General features: G+C 42.7%; 2 protein-coding genes across 4 annotated transcripts; both read left to right on the top strand.

Annotated features, from left to right (window-relative positions):
- Window positions 1-4,771: 4,771 nt before the first annotated feature.
- crlf1a (cytokine receptor-like factor 1a) lies at window positions 4,772-19,368 on the top strand. 3 transcript variants are annotated; one of them, XM_061696129.1, is made up of 10 exons: window positions 4,772-5,057; window positions 5,165-5,218; window positions 7,547-7,825; window positions 9,880-10,009; window positions 10,662-10,831; window positions 15,750-15,907; window positions 16,367-16,441; window positions 17,107-17,200; window positions 17,322-17,506; window positions 17,592-19,368. In XM_061696129.1, exons 1-10 carry the CDS (start codon window positions 4,985-4,987, stop codon window positions 17,613-17,615), a joined length of 1,242 nt encoding a protein of 413 aa, XP_061552113.1. In that variant the 5' UTR covers window positions 4,772-4,984; the 3' UTR covers window positions 17,616-19,368. The 3 variants fall into 3 exon arrangements, with proteins under 3 accessions (XP_061552113.1, XP_061552114.1, XP_061552115.1); XM_061696130.1 differs by having other exon boundaries at window positions 17,322-17,510; XM_061696131.1 differs by lacking the exon at window positions 5,165-5,218 and having other exon boundaries at window positions 4,773-5,057.
- Window positions 19,369-19,406: 38 nt separating this feature from the next.
- On the top strand, window positions 19,407-21,929 carry odf3l2a (outer dense fiber of sperm tails 3-like 2a; the record flags this gene model as incomplete). Its single annotated transcript, XM_061696907.1, has 5 exons — window positions 19,407-19,588; window positions 20,910-21,013; window positions 21,217-21,339; window positions 21,406-21,482; window positions 21,546-21,929. Coding segments are annotated over 5 exons (870 nt in total), but the record flags the coding sequence as incomplete, so codon positions are not given.
- Window positions 21,930-22,176: the final 247 nt, after the last annotated feature.

The raw sequence follows: 22,176 nt of genomic DNA, 5'->3' as shown, positions 1-22,176 counted from the left end.
AATTGTCTCATCTTACCTGGAATTGTTCAACAGTTGAATACCTCAGAACGTGTCTCACATGCAGTGATTCATTCTATTCGTACTGAAATGTGAAGGCAGTAAAACAACACACGTGTGTCATTTACCAAAAGGAAACCATTTGAAGAGGGGGGAAAAAAAGAATGAAAGAAATCGAAAAGTTCACCTGCATAAGGTGCACCGAGTACGCGATTGATGACTGAAGAGTGGGTTGTGCTGCCCTCTCTTGTTGAAATGCTGTCATTACATTGGCATTATTTTTTCCATTTTTTGTTTTTTTTTTCTCTTTTCGTTTGTAAAGTTACAATCAAGTTCCAGACAACTTTGCTCCTATGATCATTGGGACACACAAACTCCTCCAACGTGGTATGGTGACGGCTCAGGGAGGGTGGGTCTCATTTCTTTCTTAAAATCAATTTGTAATAGTGCGAAAATTTAGACATTTCTTTTGGGAATGTAAGTGTGATATCATGCCCAAAAAATAAAATAAAATAAAATAAAATAAAAAGTGGTGAGCTTGAAGCCTCGGTCCTGTGTGTGCTTGACGACGCTAATGGCCGACAGTCCACATGGGAGGAAACAGGAGAAAGAAAGAGGGAGAGTGAGTGAAAACGTTGATGTACATCTGTCATGCATTATTGCGGCGAATGCCAGCGTTTGCTATCCTGGGCTTTACAAAGTATGTGTGAGCGAGGGGGCTCCTGAAATCACTCATTCCTCCTCTTCCGCTTCTCTGCTTCTGTCAGATCCACACACACACACACACACGCAATCGTGGCTATTGCTTGTGGCAATGTAACAAGGCACCAATGTTCTCTTCAAACAAACTCTTCCCACCAATCAGGCTGAGATCAGCAGAGGCCTTGCGGCCAGCTGCCAGGAAGCCAAACCATCCCTCGCTTGATTGCCCCCCACCCTTCGGACCCCCACGAATCTGTCTGTTTGTCTGTCTGTCTTTTCTTACTTTCTTCGTGCTGCCGCTGCAGGCTCCTTGAGTCTCTTGATGAAACAAAGGCAGCATTCATCATAAACACTACGCAAGACATGAAACTGCTCGGCGGCGTCCAGGAGGCCCAGCGGCCTGTAAACACGCAATCGTCGTCAATACAGCGCACCGTCAAAACGTCCTAAATATTACAACAGTGAGCTCGTATTCTTTCAAACTAAGTTCTTCATTAACTTGCATGGAAAAGTTGAGTTGCATCAATATGAGATCAAAGTTGCAAGAGAGTAGAGTTGTAATATCTCGAGAGACAAAATAGGTTATAAAGTTCAGAAAATGAGGGCATAATGTTTTATTTTTGGGGGGAATAAAGTTGTAACTACATTGAATAAGGTTTTGTGTTTTTTTTTTTTCATGAAGTTGCAAGCCGGAAAGGACCCACCCGCCGGCGACCGCGACAGAATGAATGGAAGAACATTGAGCAGATTCCAACACAGTGTGCGCTAGTTTAGCCGGCCAGCTAGCAAACTAGAAAGGACGCAGCTGGGCCCAGCCAGCGAGGATTTGGATTTACGCCATCGAAAAAGGTGTTCTGCCTTCCGTAACGATACGGCGATGGATCCTGGTTACAGGAAGTCATTTGTAAAAAAAAATCTCTGTTAAGAAAGACTATATTAGTGCTGTACTGAGGAGCACAGACCGTTTTTATGTACAGCACTGTAGATCTGTCTGTCGTATACTGCCCCCAGGTGGCCAAGGTGGGCACAACAGAAGGAGCCACACAATGCCTATTGAATTGATGCAAACAGCGATAAAAACTGTTACATTTTTTTTGTTTCGATTAAATTGTCATTGTTTTTTTTTTTTTTATTATATAAAGAACAATATTATAAAGTGCAATTTTCTTGTATCTCAATGCACCACTACAGTCAGATAACAAAAAAAAAAGTGGTACTGTATGCATGTATGATGTATTCTTTGCACACACGCGTACCTCGTGCGATGAACGCTCAAGACGCGTGGCGAACGTTCACACCATCGCCCGGAGATGTCGGCAAATCTCGCGAGACTCGGCGAGCATTTCAAGCGACATATTGTGATCGAAGGACTTTTTGTTTGCATATAAAAAGTTGAAAAAAATGTTAATTAAAATTAAACAACCAAGTCAATCTTTAGTGAAGCCACTGAGAACTAACGACAGTACGCTCGTTCCATTTTTTTTTTTTTTTTGCCATTTTGTAGGAGAGTGATTTTAAAGTTTTATGGCTGCAATAAAATCTGGGGTTTTTATATCCTGTGGATTTATATGGCAATGATTACTTCTGGATACTTTTTACAGGAATTGTGGTTTTCCTCTGATTTTGGTATTTTACCAAATGTAATGTGTGTAATACTGTATATATATATATAATAAAAAAAAAAAAAAAAACTCAAAATCATAACATAGTGATTGCACATTTATCCGTGACTGAGGTGCTGTTATCTTGATTTCCATTGGTTGGATCCCGGTCAGCATCATCCAAGTTGCATGAAAAAGCATACAAACAAACGAAAGCAAATCAATTTGACAAAAAAACAGACGGTATGTCTCCAAATTATTATTATTTTGTCCTTTTTAAAAATCTAAAATCTGAAAAAAAAAGATTTGAAAAATATCAAAATTAAAATAAAGTTGGTCATAGTTTGATGGATAACAGAAATATATGACATGAAATTAAAATATTTGTGTTCTAATTGTTCTTCCAGCCCAAACAAAAGCATGAATCTCCAATTTGTTATGGTTACAAATATTTTAAGAGTCAAACACTTTGTCACCTGAAAAATAATAATAATTTTTTGGGGGGACAAACTCTCCCAAATATAAAAAAAGTAGTGTTAATTAGATTGTAATATTATGAGAAAAAGTTGTAAAGTTCACAAAATGAGGTCATGTTTTATTTTTGGAGAGTAAAGTTGTAATATCATGGATGAGCTTATTCCTCGGTTAAGTTTATTATCATTTTTTGAAACTAAATTGATCATTTTTCGTGAAGGGTTGATATTTTCGCATAAGCTGTCAAATGCTGATGACGTCTGTCTCCAAAACCTCCGCCGAATCGAGCTTTTGCTGATTCCCATTTCCGGCGGAGCCCTCCCGACAGACTTTGCTAGAACGCCTGCTCTGGGAGTTCGGTGTTTTCATCAGCGGCGGTAACAGCGGAACTTCCGCTCTTTTGGTTTGTTAAGAACAGATCCCGTTTCGAGAAACTTGCCGCGGATCGCGTTGTGTAACGTCCACGTCGGAGCAACTGGCACGGGCAAGGGAATGTTGAACACTGCAAAGCCGAAACTGTCAAACGGCGATGGCCTCACGTCTGTCTGAGTGATACCTGAAACCAAATACCAAACACCCTGTATTTTCATTAGACTACAAATACAGGAATCCATTCACGGCCTTCGACTTTTTTTTTTTTTTTGTGTCCAGTTTTGGCCATCGTAAAATAACCGGTGTCTTGTTCAATTTAATTTAGAAACCGAGAGACATTCCGGACATTTCCTCCCAAAACTGATTAAGAAGAACATTGCAATTCCATTGTGGACCGGCCAGGTCACATTCTGCTCTTCCCGGGCTTCCAGTCAAGATGCGTTTCCAGGGAACAAAAAAATAAAAATAAAAATGTTGTGGGAGGGCCTCTTTCGGGCACAGCTCGGGAGAAACTTTTGGGAATTTGTTGGAACGGGACTTCCCCCTCACAGTCAGATGAAGAAACAATCCTTCGAGACTTGTTTTGCGGGAACACCTGAGCGGGGCACACCAACGTGTGACTAATGTTTGACTAACAAGTTAACGCTGGCTTGTGTCTTGTGAGTCACGTGGCGTTCCGGGTACAGCGAGGGGCCTCCAATGCAGCGAGACCTTTGGCTGACCCGCCTTCCAGAAGGGACTCTCTTGTTCGTTCCCGCTTCGGTCCTCTTGTCGCCGTCCAGGAAGTGCGGAAGGAATTTCATGATGAACGCACTGTGTCATTACTATCCCGTCAGTGCCCGTCTGCGGTTTTGGCGTGTTTTTCTAAATCTTTTGACCGGTTGCGTGACTATTCAAAAGTTTTAGAACATGCCTATTTTCGTTTTGTTTGTTTAGTTCAGTTTAAATCGCACTAATCTTAGCTTGTACGATTGGACTTGAAATATTTGACTTTTGTTTATAAAAAAATAAATAAATAAATAAATAATTTAAAAAAAATGACAACAAAATAATTGGTGTGTTCTCAAACTTTTGACTGGCAGCGCTGCAGTTCCAACGTTTTAGAAGCCGTTTTGTTTCTTTAAAATTTAAAGTCATGTAGTTCAAGTGCAATGAATAGCCACACAGTTATTACAGTTGTCAGCTATATTCAACTTGGGGATACTACATAAAAAAATAAAAATACAAAAAATAAACAAGAATCATGTCTATTTTTTTTTAGAATAAATGCATAATTTCACATTATTCAGAATAAAATTCAAGGACTTATTGTTTTATATAAACACACATATATTTCTGCTACATACTTTTCACTGTTCACAGTATTCATGATGAGGTGCGAAAAATCTCATAATTGCACGTAGGAGTCCCTAATATTATGACTGACTGACACAGGTTCCTGGCAAAGTGACTGAGGGTTTTTTTTTTTTTTTTTTTTTTCTCCCCCTTTTCGGTGGAACTTGAGTGTGTTTCGGGTGGGAATGTTTGAGGTGAAAGTGGTGATGATGACGAGGAGGAGGAGGAGGAGGAGGAGGAGGAGGAGGGGGGAAAGGAGACAAGACGAGGAGGAGGAGGGGCTTCAAAGTATGAACTTGTGTATGATTTAAGCTGCAGGAGGAGGAAGAAGTCACAAGTCAAGAAGACGTCGAGCGGACGAGGTACAGAGTGACTCGGACGCCCTTGGGAAATTTTTTTATTTTATTTTTTTTTAAAGTGCACTCTCTGTGCGCAAAGCGAAGGCCACCATCAGGGAAAAAAAAAAAAAAAAAAGACAAAGAAAAGGAGGCACGAAAGAGGTCATGGAAACGTGCTCGCGGATTCTCCTGCTGCTCCTGCTGCTGCACTCCGCTGCCGTCTTGTCCTTGTCCACACGTAAGTCAAGTCACACATGCGCAAACGTTTTTTTTTTTGTTTTTTTTAAACTACGAAATGTCTTTAAAAAAGTGCCGTTTTGTTTTGTTTTTTTTTGTCACTGCAAGGTAATGCTGACCTTCATGTGTCAAAAGAAAACGTCTTCAAAGCAGATTCAGAAGGTTTGGCACCCCTTGTATCTTTTTGGGACCTTTAAATACATTCAAGTCTTCCTGAAATAATCCCATGAGAGACCGAGTACAGAGGCTTCTCACAATGCTGACTCCCCTAAATCGAAATCCCATACACCGATTTGGGGTGCAGAGGGGCTCGTTGTTGGGGGTGGGTGGCACCCCCAAAATATTGTCCTAGTTTTTCCCTCATTAGGCACCGTGATCTCGATCAATTATTATTTTTTCCCCCCTTCAAACTTCACGTCATCTTCCGCGGATTTTGAAAAAACAATAAAATAAAAATAACAAGCCTATTTTGACAATGTGCAGTAGAAAGTCCAGATATCTGTTTTGAAATGTCAGGAATAAAAGTACATAAATAATCAGTAGTGTATACACAAGTGGATTTTTCTACTGTAAAATATGTGCCTTGGCCTGTAGTGAGAAACAATGAAGTACTGTATAAATACTAGGTTACTGGACTCAAGTGGATTTTCAAGTATCACTGTACTGAATACATGATTATTTCATCCCCCCCCCCCCCCCCCCATGAGTTGATTTTTACTCCGTGCATTTGAAAACAGATATCTGTACTCCCTGCACCTTACTTTGTCAAAATAGCTTCGTGACCTTTTTCGACCTCCCCGGATGACATGATGTGACGCACATTTCACAGTCGGCACTTTTGTACTTCAAGTATTTAAACTCTCAGCGTATTTTTATGAGTATTATTATTATTTTTTTTTACACAAGCATTTGTATGTTTACTTTGGTACATTGTGTGGGCACTGTTGCCCACTTTCTGGCCTCGACTAGATAGAGATTGGGAAACACTACACGAGATCCCTAAAAGCACAATAAGTAAGTTTAAAAAGTCTACACACCCCTGTTCACATGCCATGTTATTTTTGACAAAACATGAGACCAAGAGAATTCATTTTAAAACTTTTTCCAACATTAATGTGGCCTGTAACTTGTACAGCTCAATTCAATAAAATAAAATAAAAATCCTTTGGCGAGAGGAAAAAAATAAACTGAGATAATGTGGGTGCACAAGTGTGCACACCCTCTTTGAGTGGGAATGTGGCTGTGTTCTAGAAAGTTAAAAAAAAGTCAGGAAAAGCCTACTAAAACATCAGAACTTTATTTTAAGTTATACAGAGGTACTGTAAATGACCACACGTGTGTGCCGACTTCAGTTATCATGAGTTAAATTTGTGAGTGCTTATTTCTGAACACAGCCACACCCCCAGTTACAAGAGGGTGTGCCCACTTGTGCAAACATAATTTTCTCGGTTGCTTATTTTTATTTCCTCTCTCCAAAGGATTCCTTCCCCCCTCCAATTGAGTTTTACAGGTTATAGGTCACATTGATAGTGGAACAAGTTTTCTTGGCATCACTTATTTTATATTACAAAAACCTGACATTTGAATAGGGGTGTGTAGACTTTTTATAGTCACTGTAACTGCACACAGGCCTCATGAATTGGATCCAATAAGGACACCCAGCAAATACTGCCCGTGTGAAATGAATAAGCAGAGCTACCGTACGGCTGACTTTCAACAAGTCTGCAGCCCATAATTCCTTTAACACATGGAGGTGGGGGGGGGGGGGGGGGGGGGGGGGGGGGGGGGGTCAAAACAGTGACACCATTAGCTCAAATCTCGGAGAATGTTCACGACACTAACGTAACTAAATCAACGTGTGTGTTTCTTGGCTTAAGTGGCTGGATGAGATTTTTTGTTCTGTTTTGTTTTGTTTTTATGGGCAGCAGCACGAAGGCTTTGAAGGCCGCTAAGCAAAGACGACGGGAACACAATAGGCCCCCCGTCATCAAACGCTTCCTGTTGTTTATGACAAGGGCTAATTGCTCGTTACTGTCAAATGCACGGCCCGTGATGAATGATTGTAACCTTTTCGGCGCTCGACTAAGGGGGAAGCTTTTTTTTTCATAATTTTTTTGTTAGATGAGATCAACTGAAGCGCAATTATCTTTTGGCGTGGCTCGGGTTCTCTGCAAATTTTCAATTTTTTATGTGTCCTGTCGACCTTGACTTCAAGAGAAAAATCGGAGTCGGAAAAAGTGTCCTTTTCCAACCAGTTCTGACGTCTGAATTGTTCCAAAAACAAAACAGTTTGGGTGCAGTGGAATACATTTCCGTCCATATTTGTTTCGTTGTTATGTGTATAAACAGTAGTAGTGTGTGTGTTTTATATGAAAAAAAAAACATTTAAAAGAAACTGTGCAATGAAACAGCAGCTAATGATGCTAACCGTTAGCATGTCAATTGCAGCGCTGTTCCAGTCACTAACCTCCCGCGATTTTATCCCGGCAGATGTGGCATTGGTCTACCCCCAGGATCCCGTCCTCCGTGTGGGCTCCGACCTGACGGCCAGCTGCTGGGCGCACCCGGACGGCGGCGTCCACGCCGGCTCGCTGTACTGGACGCTTAACGGCCAGAGGCTGCCGGCCTCCACGTACCGAACGCTGAGCCCCACCAACCTCAGCGTGACGCTCAGCGGTCTTAACGCCTCGCGACAGACGTCCGGCGACAATCTGGTGTGCCACAACCACAAGGGACACATCCTGGCCGGCTCCTGCATCTACGTCGGAAGTACGTTTCTCCGCAGGCTTTGAAGAAAAAAACAGTACAAGGACGCAGGCTGCACGGTGATACAGTGGTTAGCATGTCTGCCTCACAGTTCTGAAGTTCGGGATTTAAATCTCGGCGCGAGCCTTCCTGTGTGGAGTTTGCATGTTCTCCACGTGCTTGGGTACCTCCTCCCACATTCCGACAAGATGCATGTTAGCTTCATCGGATACTCTGAATTGTCCATAGGTGTGAGTGTGAATACTTGAATGTCTGTATGTGCACTGAGATTGATTGGCAACCAATCCAGAGCTCCTCTTGCCCAAAGCTAGCTGGGACAGGCTCCAGCTCACCCGCAACCCTAGTATGGGTGAGCGGGGCATAAAATGGCTGGATGGACTGTTGGGGGGTGCACGGGGGCTGTGACGTACTCCCTTAAAATCTTGTCTTTAACAGGTAAAATGCATTCTCTGTTGGGTTTAGGTCTGGAGATTGAGTTGGCCTTTCTAAAATGTTCCAATCTGATTCTCACTTCTGAGGTTCCGGGGGTTGAATCCAAATTCATCCAAATTCCCACCCTCCATTCCAAAAACATACACGTTACGTTCACCGAAGACTTTAAATTGTCCATAGCTGTGAACGTGAGTTGTTAGTGCTTGTTTATCTTTATGGGTCCTGGAATTGACTGGCAACCAGTCCAGGGTGCACCCCACCACCCCACCTCTCACCCAAAGCTCGCTGGGATTGGCTCCAGCTCACCCGTGACCCTAATGAGGATAAGCGCTGCAGAAAACGGATGGATGGAAGTTGAGGACGCGAGCGAGAGGAGTGTAAAGGAAGTGGGAATACGAGGGAGAAAGAGGGAGGAATAAGTGGGTACTTGTTTTCTTTTTTAAGTGTCCCCCACACACTCATGGCCGTAATTTAAGTTTTAGTAAGAGGGCCTCGGCCAGCGTGCGTGTCGCTTTGAGTGCCTGTGTGGTCCATTACTCGCGCGATCACTCACGGGGCATCACGCTGACACTTTATACACACGCACGCACGCACGCACGGTGGTCATACGTGCAGTAAACACTTTTTACGGCGCTCCTGTCAATACGAGGGAAAACCAAGCCTTAAATTCCTCCTCCGCTCAAAAATGTGCTTTTGCCTCCTCCGTTGGCTCTTTGACCGCCATTGTGCAAAGTGATGTTAAACTGCTTTGACACCCAGAAGCCCCCCCCCCCCCGCCCCCTCCCAATTCATTTAAATTGACTGTATGAATTATTTCCAGTGGCTCTGTCTTTGTTTCTATTGTGGAAGGTGGCGGCTATGATAAATAACTGCGGAGATCGCGTTAAACATGACAGGTACGTCGTGTGTGATTTGTATTGATTCTGTGGATTATTTCTATTTGTTTGGTTGCTTTCTATTGCTCAAGATGGAGCTTCTGATGAATAACTGGCAAGAGGAGCGACTGCATGTAATACATGACGCCTACATTGCGCATAACCAAGTGCACTGTGGACTTTTTTTTTATTGACTGGATTATTTCTATTGTGCAAGGAGGGCAGCTATCATTAATAATTGCAGATTGTTTTTATTTATGCATACATGTATTTATCTAACCTTTATTTATTCAGTCGCCACTAGCCCGCTAGCTTCACCCTAACAAGCTAGCTAAATTATCATCGGTGTTATGGTAATTATAAACCTATAAGCAACTGCTGTTCTCTCTGTGGGAGCAATAAATATTACTCTGTCTCTTACGCTTTTTTTTTTTTTTTGCCGTCCTTATCTCCCCCAAAAAACGCATTCGAAGTAATGCCGAAAATGATGCGACACTCCCGCACGCGGCATGGCTGGAATCCTCTGCGTGCGGCGACCGTGTTCGGAACCTTGTGTTCTCAGAGATGTGGTGGGGGGGAATGTTGGCAGGGCTTTAGAATCAGATTACGCCCGCGTGCGCACACACACAGGCATGCTCACCAAATACAGTAAAAAAAAAAAAAAAAAAAACCTCCCACCAAAGTAATAGCGTCCACGGGACCTCACTTACCTCTTATTTTTCTTTCCTCTCCTTGCATGTGTTCCCACAGTGCCTCCGGAGAAGCCTCTCAATTTGACGTGCTGGTCGCGGAACACCAAAGACCTGACGTGCAGCTGGGCACCGGGAGGGAAGGGGGAGACCAGCATTAGCACCCAGTACTTGCTCAAGTACAAGCTTAGGTGTGTGCACCATGTCTGTCTGTATATCTATCTATGTCGAGGCCAAAAGCTTCCTGCCGGTGCCATAAGAATAAAGAAAAACTTTGAACCAAAAGACTTTCCGATGGCAAGTCAACCGCATTTAAAAGCCTCAAACAAAGCGCTAAATCACAGGTGTCAAACTCAAGGCCCGGGGGCCAGATCCGGCCCGCCACATCATTTTATGTGGCCCGCGAAAGCACATCATGTGTGTCAACTTCCACGATTCTTGCTCAAATCTGTTCCAAATTTTTGTATAATATTCATATGTAATAAATAGTAATGAACTATCGTAAGCATGTTTTGCCTCCAAACCCCTTTTACAGTTACAATAGTTGAACAAACCATTATCCTTGACTTCTGATTTCAAAACTAGTTATCCGTCAATTTGTTGTCTATGTGTAATCATTTCATGACGCGATTAAACATTGATATGGTTTTACAATCATAATGGTCGTCCGAGGAAAACCGTATCTACAATGTGGCCCGCGACAAAAATGAGTTTGACGGCCCTGCTCTAAAGTTAATGTGTGGCACGGCGGGCCGGGGTACATTTCTCGATTTGCGGCGAGTGTAAATAAGGCCCTCGTAAAAAGCCGTTCGACTCATATTGCTGTTGCCGCGTGCCCTGCAGGTGGTACGGCAAGGAGAAGGAGTGCGACGACTACATTCACGCTCAGGCGTACTCGTGCAGCATCACCCGCGACCTGCACCTCTTCACCCCTTACGAGATCTGGGTGGAGGCGTCCAACCAGCTGGGCCGCGCCGCTTCCGACGTCATCGCGCTGGACATTCTAGACGTGGGTGAGTGCAAACGCAAAGACGACCTCCGTGTTTGGGGCGTTGGCCGTGCCCAAGGCTGGAAATGGTGGACAATGGCTTCAATGATCCAAAAGCATGTGAACCTACCCCCACATGCCCTAAAAACAAATGTTTGATGCTGCAAACATTTGACACCTTGCGTGAAAATATCATTTAAAAAAAAAAAAAAAAAGACTTTTACGAAAGCTTTTATACACAGGGGATATTAAAACATTTCAACTCTTCAAATGGCAGGTTTTGGGATGTATGAAAATGAGACCAGGATACATCATTTCAAAACATTTTCCACCATTAACGTGACCCACAATATAAGCTGTAAAATTGATTAAAAATAAGAATAATAATAATAATTTCAAGAGGGAAGTAGAAATACTAAAGTGTGCGCACCTAACACAGCCTGTGGCTGCGTTCAAAATTAACCAATCACATTTAAAGTGCCTCTGATTCACCCCAAATGGAGCTCAGTTGTGTTTTAAAACCTTTTTTTTTTAAGTTATAGGTTGCATTAATGGTGGAATAATTTCTCTCAGTGTAATTGTTGTTGTTTTTTTTTTACATCACAAAAACCTTGCATTTGATCAGGGAATTACAAACCAATAGCCAAGCATTATTATTATTATTATTATTATTATTTATTTTATTTTTTTTGAAGAAAAATCCAATTTGAAAAAGTGAAAAGCACAAAAGGAGGCACTGTCAAAAGGTTGTGGTCAAATAATTTCAATTGGACCAGCATTATTCACCGGGAAATTGGGTAATTTGGTGAAATGTGCCATTTTGCAATCGTAGAATGACGTGTAGCATCTGGAACCGCAGAAAGATTCCCCGGGTTTTCCAGCATGTTGTATGCATTATACGATTAAAACGATCCACGTTTTATTTGTCTTGTGTCGCATGTGTGGTTTACAATGGTGCGGTTGAGCGTCAGCTAATCTACGCTAACGTGCTTTCAAACCCATTTTCTTGCTCAACTCACCGAATGTAAGACGATCTGGTGATACATTTGTTACCAAATTGAAGTTTATGATAAATAACCAGATGGAACTTTAACCATGGAGGACATAAGCAGTTCATTTTCACGTTGAGTTTAAGCTAATCCACGCTAGCGTGTGGCTAACCCGTTTGGGACCACGTTTGTTGTTGAATTGACTGAAAGTAAGCTAATATAAGGATACATTTTTATACCATATTGAAGTTTATTTTTAAATAACCAGATAACCAGGGAGGATTTAAGTGGTTAGCTTTGTGTTGCTCAGTAGCTAATCTACGCTAGCAAGCGGCAAACTCGATTGAGACCCAGCAGTTGGAGAACATTATTAAACGTATTCAGAATCTTATTTTGTGCATTTTATCGATAAGACCAGGAAGAAGTAGGTCGTTAATTTAGCTTACATTAGCGTAAGCATTGGAAAAAAAACGTTTGTTGCTAGAAAATAGTCATATTCTAACCTAATGCGTTTCTTCCACCCTTTTTGTACGATTTTCTACTAAATTTGCAAAAGGAGCCTGTTGACCAAAGAGGACAATTTGTGGAAAAAGTTCGGCTCTTTGAAAGTGCAGCCCGCACGGGGAGTTTCACTTAGCAAAATGAAACTTAGGGGCCATGTCCATCATGAGCAGGCCCACAAAAAAAGTCTCAAGAAGCCACGCCTGGAAAGACGTCCGCCATTTTGGTTTGAAGTGGTGATTTTTGGCTCAAGTGGCTCACTTGCACCCAACTGGATTGAAAACAAATTAAATAAAATCCAGCCCCCCCCCCAAAAATCAGTTTAACGTAGCAACATGAAACTAGATGCGTCGAGGAAGAATAACAGTGGACTACATTCCTCTTTTTAATCCGGGATTCTTGAAGTGCTTAAACTCTTTCAGGCTTTCATCGGGGGCCTCGAAAGCGGATAGGAAGCGAGCGATGTTTCCTTTTAAAGCATTGTCCCGCACACTGCCGGCTGGCTCGATTTAGCGAATTCTTCAAGAAAACCACTATCTCGGGTTGAAAACAAGCGTCCATCATTCCGTAATCCCTTTGCACATACCTGTTTACACCTCACCCTGAGGCGAGGGTGGCGTCCCGGCGAGCGCACAGAAAACGGGCAACGCTTACCCCCCCCCCCCCCTGACGCATTTGGATGTTTGTGTGTTTTGTTTCCTTCGGGTTGCCCCAGACGCTGCTTTGGCTTCCTGTCAAAACACGCACAATTGCATCGCAGCCGTGAGTCACGCGTGTCCACGGGCGAGGCGGGAACACCTTGTCGCAGATCCACGCGTTCCACAGTTTTCCAAATGGAACGCAATAAATCTGATTTGAATAAATCTGTGCTACAGCATCCCTGGATATTATTGATTTAATAAAAAGTGGTAAAAGTAATTCACTAGTTCATTAATTTAGTCCAACTAACCATTTCATTTAACGGCACTTTTTATTGCCTGATTTCAAAATATCACTTCATTACGGAATTGACAGTTTGTCCAACCCCTAAAAGATCATTTAAGTAATAAAATCTGTGCTACTGCTTTCCTGGACATTATTTATTTGAATTCATGTTAAAAATAATGAATTTATTAAAATGAATTTAAATGTAATTAATTAAAATTTATTTCGGCATTTAAATGCAGAGAATTTCCCGGAGCTATTTTATTCCCCAACATCGTACAGTGTGTGCATACAGGAACATTTGAGTTTTTGTCATCGCGCATAGACGCAGCATGGCGGGGAAGTTTGGCGAATCGACATGAAACAAAAAACGCTATTAGTGCAGGATAGGGACCGAGCCGTGCCGCGTATAGCGAAAATCTGCGAATAATTGACGCCCCCTAAGAGGCATTTGTGACTAGCAGCCACCAGGTGGCGGCTAAGCACTTAAAAAGGAGTCCGGTATTGTTTTATTTACGGCGGTCTTTAAAACAGACAAAGAATAATCAGCAAAGCATCAACCCGAAGAACCGATACGCTAGCCACCGTGTTGTGTAGCTCAATTATTCAAGATAAAACAGACACTTTCGCATGAGGCTCGTCGGTAGGGTTAGCTAGCGTACGGGCCGAAGTAACACGCTAGCACAAACTGATGTGACATCACACACCGGCAAACAAATATGCGCACTAGCACTTAACACAAACAAGTGAATATTGGAGGGTAGGTTTCCAAAAAATAAATAATCAACAAATAGTCCAAAACCCTGAACAAGCACTATGCCGTAACTTTCTACTCGCACAAAGTCAAATACAGGAGGCGGCAATTGTCTACATTGGGTTTGTTTTCGGGCATTTCACTTTATTTGAGTTCCCACTTGCATAATATGTTTTGCTTTCCTTAACGCAAGCCATTCCTACTCAAATATTTTGTGTCAACTTCCATTAAGACGTTTTCATTGCCCCCCACTCATCTGGAGCTCGTAGTGTTTGTTTAACGGTTAGAGCTGACAAGACCAGCAACGAGGACAACATTGACGCGATTACATGAAAAATACCAAATAACGGTTTCTGGCCACTTTTGCTTGACAAAAAAAAACAAAACCAAAACCATTAAAGTGTGGAAAACAGTGTTTTGCATATAGAGACATCAGGCCCAGCACTCGGAATTGACTTGATTTCTCCGGCCGCCAACATAAACGTTGCAGCGAGAGAGAAGCTATTATCGTTCTGGTTTGATCGGGACCATCTGTGCCCCGACAGCAGAACATCAGCACCTTCTTGTAGGGAAGACGTCAATGTGTTAATTACCGTAATACACACGCACAAACAACCGCGTCGGCTACATTCTTTCGTAATGACTTTTATTCGGAAACGCGTTTGAGGTTCGGCGATGGAAACAGTGGCTCAAATTTCGAGATTGGAAAAATTTGTCGTAGCGAACATTGCGATGTTCTTGTCTGTTTGTTTTGAATGGCTAATAAGACCACAAGCGGACGCTTATTATTTTCTTTGGCGGTGACCAAAACGATGCGAAAAAGACGTGTGAATATTAAATAGAAGGTCCAAGCAGATGCTATGCTCTGTGTTTGACTTTAAAAAAAAAAAATATCATATGCCATTATTTTCTTTATTTTCTTAATGCAAAGTCTTCCATTTGAATTACAGTAAATTAGAAATTTTGACCCTCACCCCCCAAAAAAGAAGCCATTTTACAAGAAAATAATTTACAATTTCAGAAAACAAAAATCCAAATTTCTACCAAAAAACAAAAAACAAAATCCAGTTTGATGAGAATAAAATAACTTTGAATGTGCAACTTTCAGAGAATCTTTCTTTGGTGCAATTGTCTGTCATTAATTGTGCAATTTCCGGAGAACATTTTTGCAAACTTTTGGGAGAGGAAAAATAAAAAAATAAATTTTAATGTCGGGGGGGAAAAACAAAGAAATAAAACAATTGTGCACTAAGACCGTAGTAATTTTACGAGGACACTTTTTTTCCACAACTAGCAAAACATTGTTTTCTGTGAATAATTGTGCAATGTTTATAATTTTCCAGAGAAAGAAATCACAATTTTAATGAGAAATAAAAATCATAATTTTATAAGACAATAAATTTAAGACAAAGGTAACTTTTTTCAAAACTAACTAGCAAGTTTGAGAAAAAAATGTGCAATTTATGAATAAAAATTGCAAATTTCTGAGTTTATTTTTTGCAGTTTTCTGAGAATAATTGTGCAATTGTATGAGAAAATATTTGCCCCCTCCCAAAAAAAAATACAAAAATAAAAACACAGAGGAAGAACAATATGAGAAATGATTAAATCTTCACAAGCATAAAGTGGTCTTAAGAGTATTTGTTTTGATCATTGTACTATTTGTAAGACGTTACAAATGGTTTTGGACATTTTCAATGGAGTTCATTCGGCTAATTGTGAGCGTTTCACCCGAAAATGTTGACGTCCTCGTTCTGGTGGTCTTCCTCCCTCAGTGACCACGGACCCTCCGTCGGGGGTGACGGTGAGTCGCGTAGGGCAGCTGGAGGACCAGCTGAGCGTCCGCTGGGAGGCCCCGCCGGGGCTCAAGGACTTCCTGTTCCAGGCCAAGTACCAGATCCGCTACAGGCTGGAGGACAGCCAAGACTGGAAGGTAAAGAAAGCGCAGGGGCGGAAAGTGGCCATTATCGTGCCGGATGCCAAATCGCCGCAACACTAACATTCTTAGACTCGTGTGCTCAAAGGTCTCAAGAGGTCATGCCCAAATTGATCCATTGCTACCAAATGTCATATCTAGGAATTATTCAATAGGCCTGGCAACATGTGTGTCAGAATATGTTTGCACGCCCTTGAGCACGTGTGTGTGTGTGTGTGTGCGTGTGTGTGTATTGGTGGCTAATGGACAGCAGATCGCTTTGAAAAGTTTCCATAAACACGCTGATCATTGCGGTGTTCGAACATATTTGGGGTGGGAAGCCCGATTGAAGCTTTCCGCGTTTGATTTGCCTTCAGTGCCGGTTATTAATAAGAGTGTTTGTTCTCCACTGACCTTCTCCCTGTTTTGTTTTGTTTTTGTTTTGGGGGGCGGGGTGGGGGGGTGTTCACTTTCCAGGTGATGGATGACGTGGGCAATCAGACTTCTTGCAGGCTGGCGGGACTCAGACCTGGAACTGTGTATTTTGTGCAGGTGGGTGGTGTTTTTAAACTCGGATTATTATTACAGCGGCGCCTTGAAGATACGACAACTTTCCCGATAAGCAGCACTTTGGCAAATAGCGGACTATTAAAAACAAAACCCAAAAGAGGCGACGAGCTGTTTAATGTCACTTGGAGTCGGAATTTACTGTCGAACTCAACATAAAACGATGCTAATTGTATTTCAAACGAAAACATAGATGTGGATTTAGTCTGCTAGCTTAATGCTAACATGTAATGGGAAACACATTTAATCAGTCTCGGCACAATCTGTCTTGTACTGCCCCCGTGTGGCCAAGGTGAGGAGGAGCACGATGGCCATTTAATTGACGCAAAGTGTGACCAAAAAAGGTTCTTTTTAGAATACATTTCATTATGTCATTATTGTATGTTTTTTAAAAAAAAAACGTAATTACAATAATGTAGGACTTTTTCCTCATTAAAAATTCCATTACAACATTTTTTTGGTTGGTTTTAGACGGCTGGAAAGGATTCGTGGCATTTCCATTCATTTCAACGGCAAAAGATGATTTGATATCCGATCGATTTCACTTTCACCGAGCGTGCTCTTACGACGAATTAAACTCGTATCTCAAAGGCACCACTGTCGTATTATTATGATGAGTTTATTCTAACAGTGACTTTGCCGACCGCCAGGTCCGATGTAACCCGGTGGGCATCTACGGTTCCCGCAAAGCTGGAATCTGGAGCGAGTGGAGTCATCCCACTGCTGCGTCCACACCGCACAGTGGTGCGCACGCACGCAATTTCATCACTAACAATGTTATCCTTTTTTTTTTTTTAAACTGACACTCTCTAGTTCTTATCATCATCTTATATCTGTCATTGTGTTTTTCTTTTTTGCCGCGCAGAGCGGACGGCGTCAGGCTCGTGCGACCCGAAGTCGAGCGGCGACTCCAACTCGACGCTGCGGCGCGAGCTGAAGCAGTTCTTCGGCTGGGCGCGCAAACACGCGTACGGCTGCAGCAGCATGTCCATGAAGCACTACGACCAGTGGCGGGTGCTCATGCAGAAGTCGCACAAAGCACGCAACCAGGTAGGTAAGCATCGCCTCCACCCGCACACGCGCACACACACACAGTGGAGCGTAATGAGTAACAGACTGCGTCTTGTTCATTTAGGTTCTCCAAGGGGATAAGTCGTAGCACATGCCCAGTGGAAAAACAACACAGAGCGATCGGAATGACAAGCGGAGGATGCTCGTAAAACATGTGGAAAGACTGCTTTTTCTTGTTGTTGTTTTTCTTGCGGCCAGACGACATCGGGAGATGTTGCATTTTCGTCCCCCGCCCTGACAAGAAGGCCATCGGGGCACTTTGGAAACGCACCACAAAACATTACAGCACAGTCAATCCCCGCATATTCTTAGTTTTGCATTTGCATATTCGCAGATTTTGAATGGTATCAAGCGTAAGTACGATCGCGAAACAATTTTGCTTTCACTTCAAAGTCCCCACACCTTCCCTTTTAAAAATGGCTTACAGTTGATTTCATTTATTTCAAAAGGCACCAGAGGTGTACATGTCCATGCACTTGGTGCAAAGACTCTCCACTATCAACCCATGCTAAACGTAGCTACCTACAAAACCTCTCTCTCGCTCTCTCTCTCTCTCTGTTGTGACGTCACTTCAACATACTTCCTTGACACCAAAATGACTGTGCAGAACGAGCGCAACAACCACGAATGGTTGAGGTTTTCTGCCAATAGGTTCCTCAATTAAAAATTGAAAATAGGGGAACAGTGAACCTTGAATCTGCACGGGATCACGTACACTGCATGGTCCGAGTGCCTAATTTGGATCGAAAGCCATTTTTGGAAAATGTATTTATTTTTTGGGGGCTGTCTATTCCATTTACGTTTCAAGTGACGCATATCCAAAAGAAATGTTTTTTTTTTTTTTTTTTTTTTTTTTTTTTTTTTTTTACGAATGGAACATGTGAGACAAACCAAAGACACAAATTGAATGCAAGTACCTCCGCAAGCATCAGCAGCATTGTAATAAACTTGAACCGTGCAGCGTAAATCCAGCCCCTCACGTTCACGCGGTATTTCTAACGTGTGTTATAAAGTGGCAGAAGTATTTTTTGTTGTCGTTTTGTTTAAGCCAGACGTCTCTCGCCTCGCCGCCTTTATTTTTGTACTGAATCACAGCAGCATATTTAAGAGTGTGTAAAGTGATGTTGATTTCTTATTTCTAAGTTATGTTTTAGCTAGTGAATAAATATTAATGACTGACTGAATCTGGCGTTGACCGATTTGTGAGAAAAGAAGTGTGTTTTGCGCATACTTGATCAAATCTCAAAATGAGGTTGTTTGAAAAATAAATGTAACATTAAAGCAAAATCAGACTTATTGTTTATATTAATTCAATAATAATTGTGAAAAGCAAAAGCACAGCCAAATGAATAAAAATGCATATATACACACAAGAGACAAAATTAAAATAAAAACAACTCAACCTCTTTTGATAGGCACTTCCCGTTGAAGTTCACTGTCAAACTAAACATAAAAGAAAGAATTGCTTGTGTATTTAAAACGACACAGCTTAGCCTTTAGTCCGCTATGTTAATGCTAAAATATAATGGCAATTGCCATAGGCGCAGGCTAACTCGCGTCCGCGTTGCTATGGTATAAGCCTTGAAACAACGGAGATGTGAACATAAATGCTGCAGCAGCACATTTCGACAGACAATAGAACAGTACTATTATACTAAGCGAATAACTACCAATATTAGTGCCGTACTGAGGAGCTAGGACGTCTCCACGTACGGTATTTCCATCTGTCTGTCCGATGCTACCTCTAGGTGGCCAAGGCAGGCATACCAGAAGGAGCAGCCCAATAGCCATTTAATTGATGAAATATAACAAAAAGTTAAATTCTATTTATGGCATTAGTGTTTATTTTTTTATAAAGTATAATATTATACAGTGCTAATTAACGGACTTGGAGGTGGACAATAGCTTAGGTCGAGTCATAGCTACGCTCGTGAATAATTCATCAAGGGGGCGACTGGCGGCTACTGAAAGGAAAGGACGAGTCCCGAAAGAGAAGGAGAAGAAGTCACCGGAGGAGGTGGCGAAGAGACGGCCCGTAATCTCTGCTAAAGAAAGAGGTCAGTCCATGATAGATATGCAGTGGTGCCTTGAGATACGAGTTTTTTTTTTTTTTTTAAATATGTCATTCGCCTTTGCCTTAAGAAAGTTCGCTTAGATTAATGCGAACTAAAAAGGCAAAACACTGTCGGCATGCTAATGGTTAGCATCGATGGTCGCGGTTTTAGAAGCAACGGACATTTGAACACGAACGGTGCAGCAATACATGTGGACAGACAATATCGCAATACTCACAGTCATATAGTCTTTATCCTCTGCGTAGAACGTCCAATATTGGTGCTGTACTGATGAGCTGAGAGGATTTGAGACGTCTCAATGAATAGTGTACAAAGACAACATACAACATACAAAAAAAAATAATAATAATCAAGATACAAAGTAACAAAGAAGCACTAGGAAACAAAACAATCAACACCATAGCAAACATGAGAACACTAGACGCGACTTGCAGCTACATTGGTCCGACAAAGACTGAAAGGAAGCAGGGAACTAAATACAAGCAAAGTGACAAGACAACAAGGCACACCTGGACAGACACGAGTGGCTGCAGGGAGCTGATTGGTTGACACAAGGCAGAGGGCTGACGACAACGGGCGGAGACGAAAACCCAAACGAGCAGACAAGACACAGGAAAACTTGACAAAAATATGAAACACACTAAAGCCAATTAAAACCAAGTCAAGAAAAACAGACCATGACAGCATATGCGTCTTTTTATCTTACACTGCCCCCAGGTGGCCAAGGATGGCACAATGGCCATTGAGTTGATGTCGCGTGACAAAAACTCTTTAATTCTTTTTAATTCTATTTAATTAATTCTATGTCATTACTGTATGTATTTTTTAAATATTTGTCTTCATTAAAATACACATTACAGCGATGTTTGTGGTCTTTTTTTTTGGGGGGGGGGGGGAAGGAGGCTGGAACGGATGGATGTCATTTCCATTGCTTTTAAACCGGAAAAGTTTATTCGAGATATGAGTGCGGAGAGCTGAGCGTGTGGTCACGGAATGAATTCAACTCGTATCTCAAGGTAGCGCTGTACACTACTCGCCAAAATGGACCAATACATTTCCTGGTTCAATTCGAATCGGTACGCAAACAGTCCTCTTGGTTTTTGAATCGATCGCAACTGGACTGTTCTGGTTGTCTTAGAAGACTTTTCCACTCTCGTCCGAGCCGGCTTCATCAGTTCATGCGACAACTGACTAGCTTGAGTCGGTGTGGAGAAAAAGCGGGGGAAAAACCCGATCGGCCCAATATCCCGACAACTTTTTTTTGGTGAGTCGGGAATCGTACGTTAAACAGTCATCATCTTGATCAGCCCGGGACGCTACGCTCTGCCGCCGACGGTGGGCTACGTCGACCACGATGTCACCGAGCCCGGCGGCTCCGCTTACTCCTTCCGCACCCGAATGAGCAGCACCAGTGAGTTCCGATAAAACGTAACATCGCGTACAGTTTCCGAAAAGTGTCCGGTTACCTTAGCATTCTGAACATGAGGTGCATTTCCCAAAAGAATCACGTCACTGAATCTATGATCATTTGATACATTTTCAAGAGGTTAAATGTCACTCTTAACGTCCAAAATACGTCAAATGTTCATTTCCGATGATAATTTTTATTCGCAGTGATCTCTGTAGACTCCAGCCCAGGACCGAGATACCACGTCGGCGCTAACGTGACGCGCTTTGGCCGAGCGGCGATGCCCTCTTACACCATGTTGGGCCGAGGGAAGCGCATTGGTAGCAAAGGTCAACAGCTATGAAAAATTCAGCAAGTACATCAATAAGGTAATTTTTTCAATTTTTTTGTCATAGGTGACAAGTTCCAGACACCAGGACCGGGGACCTACAAGCCACAACATGCAAACGCCACACAGGCGGGGCCGGGATTTGCTAACCAGTCGGACGCCGTGCCGCCTGCTTGACGGATTTTGTCACCAAATTTGAAGCACTAGACAGATGGAAAACGCTCATTTGTGAAACATATTTGCCTTAATGTTAACAGCTACACGCTCCCCAAGCTGCTGGGCAATCAGGTCCCCGACAAGGCGTCCGGTGTCAGCTACAGCATGTCGGCCCGCCGCCCGTCCGTGGACTTGGCCCAGAGCCCCGGGCCCTGCGGGTACAACAGCACCCGCCCGGACGTCTACCTGCGACGCCAGCCCTCCTTGTCCATGCGGAGCCGGACCGAAAGGCCCACCTACCCCTCAGCCACCCCGGGCCCCGGTGCCTATCGCCCGGAGCGTTCGGGGGCGCACCTCCGCAGGGCACCGTCCTTCACGATGGGGGTCCGCCACTCGGAGTTTGTCACGCCGCTTGTGCTGGACTTCGCCCGCTGAGCGGCCAATTGTCTTAGAAAGAACAACACTATATGGCAAAAGTATTGGGCTACCTCGAGCTTGGTTGTTTTAACGACTCAACAAGTTAAGTCAAAACTGGTGTGACTATATGTGTGTGTGTGTGTGTGTGTGTGTGTGTGTGTGTGTGTGTGTGTGTGTGTGTGTGTGTAACCAACACCTCTGCGATCAGACTCAATAGGTCGTCTGGCTCCTGATTCAGATTAGCCGTGGGAGAAATCATTTGTCT

The sequence above is a fragment of the Phycodurus eques genome, chromosome 14 (genome assembly GCF_024500275.1).
Source record: "Phycodurus eques isolate BA_2022a chromosome 14, UOR_Pequ_1.1, whole genome shotgun sequence".
Lineage (NCBI taxonomy): Eukaryota > Metazoa > Chordata > Actinopteri > Syngnathiformes > Syngnathidae > Phycodurus > Phycodurus eques.
This window is presented reverse-complemented; position numbering and strand designations above follow the sequence as displayed.